The sequence below is a fragment of the Phocoena phocoena genome, chromosome 8 (assembly GCF_963924675.1).
Source record: "Phocoena phocoena chromosome 8, mPhoPho1.1, whole genome shotgun sequence".
NCBI classification, from domain to species: domain Eukaryota; kingdom Metazoa; phylum Chordata; class Mammalia; order Artiodactyla; family Phocoenidae; genus Phocoena; species Phocoena phocoena.
The window spans coordinates 101,889,363-101,896,827 of record NC_089226.1 but is presented as its reverse complement, the minus strand read 5'-3'; the positions used below and the strand labels follow the sequence as shown (position 1 = coordinate 101,896,827).

Below are 7,465 nucleotides of genomic sequence, written 5' to 3'. Positions count from 1 at the left end.
CGCTGAACTGCGTGGGCAGGCGGGCATTGGGGCTCCAGGGCGCTCCGAGGGCAGAGTGCCCAGACTTCTCCGGGGAGCCCCAATTCCGTGGAGCGTCCAGAGCGAGCGCGCCCCAGCCCCACCGGACCTTGCGCTCATCCCCCGCGTACCCCACTTCTACACAAACTTTTCTGACACCCTCACCCGGGGGGGTCGCGGAGAGCGCTGGGCTGCCCGCTGGGCTCCTGCCCCGCCGGACCCTAGCCACGCTTGACCTCCTGCCTCTCGTAGCCTCAGTGGCGACCTCTCCAGGCCGGGCCGGGCACGGCACCCCAGGCGAGCGCGGCAACGACCGCTGCTCTCCGAAGGCTCCCGCGCCCCCCGGGGCAGCTGGGCGGGGTAATGCCCTCGGTGATGGAGAAGCCGAGCGCGGGCTCCGGGATCCTGTCCCGCAGCCGGGCCAAGACGGCGCCCAACGGCGGACAACCCCACTCGGAGGATGACAGCAGCGAGGAGGAGCACTCGCACGGTGAGCCCGGAGGCCTAGGGTTAAAGGCGCACCGGCCCGGGGGAGCGCGGAGCAGGGCGTGGGGGAGAGTTGCCGACCACGGGGGTATTATACGGATGGTTCCTGCCTTGCCTGTATTGGAGCCTGTGCCTTGCTTCTCCCCCAAGCCGGCACAGGGAATCTGGAGGCTGGGCCCCTAGCTGCCGAGGAGGCGGTCCTGCCTGCCCGCTCCCTGCCCTCAGTCCCCGAAGGACTCAGGCGTCCCTCCCTTTCACAGCTTGGGCTCCTCGTACCCTGCCACCTTGCAGGGGACTGAGGTCTGACTGGGGCAGGAGCTGGAAAGACACCTCCACACCGAGCTGTGGGGCTCCTGTGGTGGGGAGGAGCCTTGGATTCTCTGCAGGAGGGCTGTGGTCCAGGTCTAGGGGCAGCCCTCCAACCCCCCCAACTCACCCCCCCCCCCGTCAGAACAAAGGGCTCTGCTGGGCCTGGGCTTGAAAACTGGCCCCTGTCCTCTCCCCCACCCCCCATGGCTATGGCTAGGCAGGTCTCTCCCTTTTCCAGTTCCTTCTGTGGCTGAGGGTAACTGAGGGGAAGATCAGGGAAAAGTGAGCCTCCTGGAAGATGGGGGCCCTGGGTGGTCAGGAAGGAGAACTCCAGGCCAGCCACCTCCCCCGCCACATCCTCCCGTCCTCCCTCCCTCCCTGGAGTCCTGACTGCCTCCCCCCACCCCCCACCGGCTCCACAGACAGCATGATCCGCGTTGGAACCAATTACCAGGCCGTAATTCCGGAGTGCAAGCCTGGTGAGTGGCAGGACAGGCTGTGAAGGGAGGGGACTGGAGGGCCCATGGCTTGGCCCTGAGCCCCACCTGGGGGAACCCTTGGCTGGCGCCCACTGTAAGGACAGGCGGGGGTGGGTGGCCGGCCCTGTGGCATGGTTAGTTTTCCTGCTCTGCCTTCCTGTCTGGGTCTCTGTCCCTCCTTCCCCTCTGGGCCTCACCTCGCGGGCCCCACTCCTCCGCTGCCCTCTGGCCGTGGGTCCAGGCCAGCGCCACCAGGCTGATGATGTCTTCCCTCCTCTGCTCCGTTGCCTTTCAGAGAGCCCCGCACGCTACAGTAACAAGGAGCTGAAGGGGATGTTGGTGTGGTCGCCCAACCACTGTGTGTCAGATGCCAAGCGTGAGTGGGGTGGGACCCTGGGCTCATGCATACCCTTGGGAGCTGGGGCCTGGGGTTCATGCCAGCTGGCAGCCAGCTCTTCTCAGAAGTGGGCTGGAGGCTGAGGTATGTGGGTTCAGCCCCTGCCCTGGGGCTCAGGCTCAGGGGCCTAGCCCCTGGGGGCATACCCCTTTCCAGGCAGGCCTGGCTTAGGGGTTGTAACCCCTCCTCCAAGACCTGGCTCCTCCCGCCCCTGCAGTTGACAAGTACATTGCGATGGCCAAGGAGAAGCATGGTTACAACATCGAGCAGGTGAGCCTTGGCCTCGCAGGGATTCGGGGTGGAGACGGGACAGTGCTGCGGGCAGCTGAGCCTGAGTTGTCCCCTCTCCTGGGCCAGGCACTGGGCATGCTCCTGTGGCATAAGCACGACGTAGAGAAGTCGCTGGCTGACCTGGCCAACTTCACCCCGTTTCCGGACGAGTGGACGGTAGAGGACAAGGTGCTGTTTGAACAGGCCTTCGGCTTCCACGGCAAATGTTTCCAGCGGATCCAGCAGATGGTAAAGCCCTCCACCCCCGCCAGTGCTCCTTGGCCCCTTCTTTCTGTTAAGCCTGCCCGAGGCCCAGAGTCTTAGGTGGGCCCCAGCCTCTGGCGTTGCCCCTCCAGCTGCCTGACAAGCTGATACCCAGCCTGGTGAAGTATTACTACTCTTGGAAGAAGACCCGCAGCCGGACCAGTGTGATGGACAGACAGGCTCGGCGGCTGGGGGGCCGAAAGGACAAAGAAGACAGGTGGGGGGCTCGGGGGAGGCTCTGGGTGGGGGTAAACTGAGCTCCTGGGGGCCCTGGCCCCTGCCTTACCTGGCCTTGGCCCCCGTGTAAGCAGTGATGAGCTTGAAGAGGGACGAGGAGCCGTGAGTGAGGGGGAGCCGGACGCTGGAGACCCCAAGAGAGAGGTGAGGTCCCAGAGCTCCTCTGGCCCTGCCCGCCTGCCCGCCCTCTCCCTGGGCTCTGCACCACCCACCTCCTCTCCTTTCCCTGGCAGCCTCTGCCCTCTCGGCCCCTGAATGCCCGCCCAGGTCCAGGAAAGAAGGAGGCCCAGGGGTCTCAGTACCGCCACCATCCGCTGCGAACTCGGCGGCGCCCTCCCAAGGGCATGTACCTGAGCCCCGAGGGCCTCACTGCCGTGTCAGGGAGCCCGGACCTTGCCAACCTCACACTTCGAGGCCTCGACTCCCAGCTCATCTCCCTCAAGCGCCAGGTGGGGGGCCCAAGGAAAGAAGGGGCCAGGCAAAGGGGACAGTCGGCAGCTGGGAACTATGATGGGGGGCAGCTGGAGGTGTAAGGGAGGTCGTGTGGATGCCAAGCCTGCCTCTGCCCCATCCTCTGGGCTTCTGGGTAACTTAGCGTTCTTTTCCGGACATTAAAAAACCAAAAAAACAAACCTGGTCTTTGAAAAGGGGCAAACCCCAGTGTCTCCCCTACTGAATGGCTGTGAGGGAGAGATGAGGTAGATGGTGGGTGGCGAAGAGCTTTGCTGGGCAGTGGGGCCCTGGTGAGGGTTGTTGTTGACGGCCTCCCTGGCTTGGAACTTGATGTCCCTTCCTTGCCTTGCCTTCCCAGGTGCAAAGCATGAAACAGACCAACAGCAGCCTCCGCCAAGCCCTGGAGGGGGGCATCGATCCGCTCCGCCCCCCTGAGGTGAGGCTGCGCTTCAAGTCTGGGTGCAGGAGGGGGGTCCTTCTGGTGGCACAGCAGAAAGGGGAGTTTCTCTTGGGTAGCAGGGCCTCTGTTCCCATATTTTTGAGTCTCAAGGATATATTCCTTGCTCCCCAGGCCAACACCAAGTTCAACTCCCGCTGGACCACGGATGAGCAGCTTTTGGCAGTACAAGGTGGGTGAGCCTCGGGAGAACAGAGGGCCCCAGGAGTCTCTCCTGCCCTCCGAGGAGCTGGGGCAGAGGGGGAGGATCAGGGAAGTAACTAGTTCTAAGGGGGTATTCACACCTGCTGCCCTTTTGACCCTTGCAGCCATCCGTAGGTATGGCAAAGACTTTGGGGCTATTGCAGAGGTGATTGGCAACAAGACTCTGACCCAGGTGAAGACCTTCTTTGTGAGCTACCGGCGCCGCTTCAATCTGGAGGAGGTGCTGCAGGAATGGGAGGCCGAGCAGGATGGGGCCCCTGGAGCCCCCCCGGTCCCCATGGAGGAGGCTAGGAGAGGGGCTCCCTTGCCAGCCCCAGCCCTGGAGGAAGACGATGAGGTGAGAAGGGGAGAGAGAGCGAGACGCTTCAGAGAACAGAGGAGAGGAACTGCCTCCATCCTTAGACTGGGCTGAGGGTGTGCTTGAGCCTGGTTTCTCACTCTTCTCTCGCCCCTCTCAGGTCCAGATTACATCTGTGTCGACATCAGGACCCCGATCGGGGCCCCCTGCGCCGCCCCCTCCTCCGCCTCCCACCTCGCTGTCCCAGCCGCCGCCACTGCTGAGGCCACCTTTGCCCACGGCTCCCACCCTGCTCCGCCAGCCACCCCCACTCCAGCAGGGCCGCTTCCTCCAGCCCCGGCTGGCCCCCAACCAGCCCCCACCACCTCTTATCCGCCCTGCCCTGGCTGCCTCCCGCCACGGTGCCCGCCCCGGCCCTCAGCCCGCACCCACCCTGGCTGGAGCCCCCCTGGAGCCTCCAGCACCCTCGCTCTGAGCCCCGAGGTCCTCCGCCAACCGGAGGCTTCAGAACCCCTTTGCCGGATGTCCTCGGGGACCTCCAGCTTCACTGATGACAGAAGAGACTAGAGCTCTCGCCAGGTCTTTCGAAGACCCAGCGCTGCCGACGGGGGGCACAGCCTGGACCCCCGCGGGTTCTGCACGTCTTTCTGGCAGCCAGCCTGTCTCCACCCCCACCCCAGCCAGGGTCTGGGGCCTTCTGAGCTGGCCCGAGGGTACTTTTCCTGGCTGGGACTGGAACGGCTGCCTCCTAGTCTGCCAGGGCCTGGCCTAGGGGTCCTGCCCTTCGTGTGTAGGGGGTAGTGACCATAGCCTGGGGGGGGGGGCGGAGAGGACAGTTTAGTGTGTTGGCTGTTCTTCCTCTTCCCCTTCTTTTAGCAATAAGTCTGGGGTGAGGTGGGGAGGGAGCTGGAGGGGGGAAGTGGGCAGAAAGGTTCCTTGGGGCCTGACAGCAGCAGAGGCTGAAGAGGTAGCTCTCCAGTCTTCAGGGGGCCGGGTGGAAAGTGCCGAGGAGCCCTGAGGGTGCCCACTGTGTCCACCGCCCAAAAGTTTAGAGAAAGGAGGGTTGGGAACATATGCAGACATGGGTTTATTTTTCAATGTTTTTTAAAAATAAATAAAACCTTCAAGCTCACTGAATCCTCTTTCCCTTTTGGTTTAAGGGTCTTGGGCTTTGCTTCATGTCTGTGCCATGAGGGTGGGGACCGGCCTTTCCCCAGGCCCCAGACAGGAATCAGTTCTCCCCTGCGAGGCAGGCAGGCTGGGCCACATCTTGCTCAGGGGGACTGGGTCCCTGCCCGGTAGGAAGAAACAGGAGGAGGCAGCTCAGATTCCAAACATTCTCTTTATTACGTGTTTGATCCAGAGGAGAAACTAAGTGCAGGAAGGGGGGCTGGGTGGGGAGGGGCCACCTTGCCTGGGAGGCCCCCCCCCCAGCCCCTGGCCACCACCCCCTTTGGGAGCCAAGCCTTGCCCTCCCGGCCCCTCGGAGCACCCGGGCTGTTCCATAGGGCAGGAGGGGGGAGGGAAGAAGGGAGGGGAGCCCTTGGTGGGAGCCGGAGCCCGCATTCAGGGCTTGGGGCAGGAGGGCTGAGGTTGGCGAGGCCCCTTCCTGGGAACCAAGGGCTCGACTTGCCACGGAGCCAGGCCTGGGAGTGGGGTGATGAGTGGGAGTGGAGTCATCATAAATCAAAAGAAAAAAATAAAATAAAATAATAAAATAAAAAATAAAACCCATCACAAAAAATGTACAACTCAGGTGAGGGTAGAGGCAGCCTCTGTTCAGGACCCGCCCCCCCAGTTTCTCAAGAACAGAAGCAGCAGAGAAATAAATTAAGGGATGCGGCGGCTGCCACCAGCCAAGCGCCCATAACCAGCCACTCCCACGCTGGCTGCAGAGGTTAGCAAGCTGGGAGTCACTTGGCCTATCTGTGCCCCCCACCCTGTGGAGGGCAGAGGCTCCCGGCCCTGCTGCCCTGTCCAGCCTCCCGCCAGGCGGCCGGCCACGGGGGCCCCCGGGCAGTGTCTCCTGAGAGGAGGGGCGACAGTGTGAGGAAGAAAAGGCAAGGCCGAGAGATGAGTGGTGAGGGAAGTCACTGCTATGGAACTAGCTGGTGCCCAGATTAATGCCAATGAAGGGGAGCAGTGGGGAGAGGGATGGCGAGGGGGGCTGTGCTTTCAGACAAAGGCTCTCCCAGAACGGAGAATGCCCAGCGTCCCTATTCTGGAGACTAGCAGCCCAGGCGGCCCCCTGGGGGCCGAGGAGCCCATCTGCCCTGCGGTCCCCTCCCCTCTCCCAGCCCTGGGGTCAGCCCCGCCTTCTACCCAGGAGGGGGTGGGAGAAGATGGCACAGACTTTTTGAGGAGGGGAACAAAAGTCCCCACAGCAGCTTGTGGAAGGAAATGCCCAGCCTCTGGGGAAGGAGGGGCAGAGGATACAGTGTGGAGGGAGGCTGAGCCCCGCGCCTAGCCTGCCAGCCCCAGAGCAGCCGCCAGTCCCACCGCTTCAGGGCTGTGCGGCACCCCTGCCCCCAGCCCCCAGCCGCCCAGGCCTCCAGCCCAGCGGCCTGAGGTCGGGGAAGGCCACCTCTGGTGGTTTGCTTGGAGGGGAAGGAGGAGAGGAGAGGGGAGAAGCCCAAAGTGGGCCTGGCGGAGGGCCTGACAGGGAACTCCACCACTCTTGCCTGAGAGTGTTCCAGCCCTGAGCCACCCTCCCGGGAAACCCCACAGATCCAGTCTCGACTGTCCCAATGGGGCAGGGAGGAAAGGTGGCCGCTGGGATTTTTTTTTTTTTCTTTTTTCTTTTTGGTAATAAAAAATTTCTTGGTTTAGGCGAAATACTCTGTGCAACCGCAGTACCGAGGGGAGCCCCGCCCCCACCCCTCCCGCCCCTTCCTCTGCCTCCTGTGGGAGAGAGGGGGCAAGGGGGACTATCTGGGCAGGGGTAAATGTGGGGGGGAGAGAACCGTCTCCCAACCCCCACGAACATGGAAGAAGAAACTGAGAAGGGCGGGGAGGGGAGAAGTGCCAGCAGGGGAGACACACCGATCCGTCTCTGCAGTCCCGCCCGGGCAGGCGGAGCGCCGGCCCCGGCAGCTAAGTCCGGCTGGCCGCCCCCGCCGCCCCCGCTCCCGGCAGCCTGTTAAAGCTTCAGCTCGTTGGCTATTTTGGAGGCAATGTTTTTGAAGGCCATGGAGGTGCCCGATATCCGCTTAAACCGAACACCGTTGAGAGACAGCCGCGGCAGTTTGCACACCTCCATCTCCCACTGCACGAAGTTCTCGTGGCCCGGCGTGCCGTGCATGCACAGCAGCATGTACTTCTCGTGCAGCTCGCTCTGGCAGCTGTTCGCGTCCAGCACCTTGCGGATCTCCCGCATCATCTCGTTGGGCTCCATGGAGCTCGTGGTCTTCATGCTCCACGTGAAGCGTAGCGAGCGGGGCTTGGCCTCCCGAAACTCCTCCTTTTCCTTGTCACTGCCGCCGCTGCCCACCACGTGAGGTCTGCGGAGAGGGCAGAGGCGGGCGTCAGGCGCCCCAGCCACAGGACAGCCCCCCTGGCAGATGGACCCCGAGACCAGAGAGGAGAGCGGGAGG

At 63.4% G+C, this 7,465-nt stretch overlaps 2 protein-coding genes across 4 annotated transcripts in view; one reads left to right on the top strand and one right to left on the bottom strand.

Annotated features, from left to right (window-relative positions):
- Nucleotides 1-381: 381 nt before the first annotated feature.
- Nucleotides 382-5,008, top strand: RCOR2 (REST corepressor 2). Of its 2 annotated transcripts, XM_065881905.1 has the most exons (12): nt 382-508; nt 1,236-1,292; nt 1,588-1,668; nt 1,907-1,959; nt 2,047-2,208; nt 2,316-2,440; nt 2,535-2,604; nt 2,694-2,909; nt 3,272-3,349; nt 3,485-3,542; nt 3,679-3,911; nt 4,033-5,008. In XM_065881905.1, the coding sequence occupies exons 1-12, from the start codon at nt 382-384 to the stop codon at nt 4,345-4,347; spliced, it is 1,575 nt and encodes a 524-aa protein (XP_065737977.1). In that variant the 3' UTR covers nt 4,348-5,008. The 2 variants fall into 2 exon arrangements, with proteins under 2 accessions (XP_065737977.1, XP_065737978.1); XM_065881906.1 differs by lacking the exon at nt 3,679-3,911 and having other exon boundaries at nt 4,033-4,439.
- A 187-nt stretch (nt 5,009-5,195) lies between these two features.
- Nucleotides 5,196-7,465, bottom strand: part of MARK2 (microtubule affinity regulating kinase 2) — a 60,219-nt gene continuing 57,949 nt past the window's right edge. Inside the window, exon 17 of one of the 2 annotated variants that reach the window (XM_065882087.1) lies at nt 5,196-7,372. In XM_065882087.1, coding sequence (XP_065738159.1) covers nt 7,012-7,372 — 361 coding nt within the window. In that variant the 3' untranslated portion in view covers nt 5,196-7,011. The remainder of the gene's footprint in view (nt 7,373-7,465) is intronic. The other variant, XM_065882086.1, reaches the window with a different exon arrangement.

Excerpts from the sequence above, each read along its gene's own strand:
- RCOR2 (XM_065881905.1), top strand. The coding sequence starts at position 382 with ATGCCCTCGGTGATGGAGAAGCCGAGCGCGGGCTCCGGGATCCTGTCC. Across the intron at positions 1,669-1,906 it reads CTGTGTGTCAGATGCCAAGC|TTGACAAGTACATTGCGATG; the intron begins GTGAGTGGGGTG and ends CCGCCCCTGCAG. Across the intron at positions 3,912-4,032 it reads CCCTGGAGGAAGACGATGAG|GTCCAGATTACATCTGTGTC; the intron begins GTGAGAAGGGGA and ends CGCCCCTCTCAG.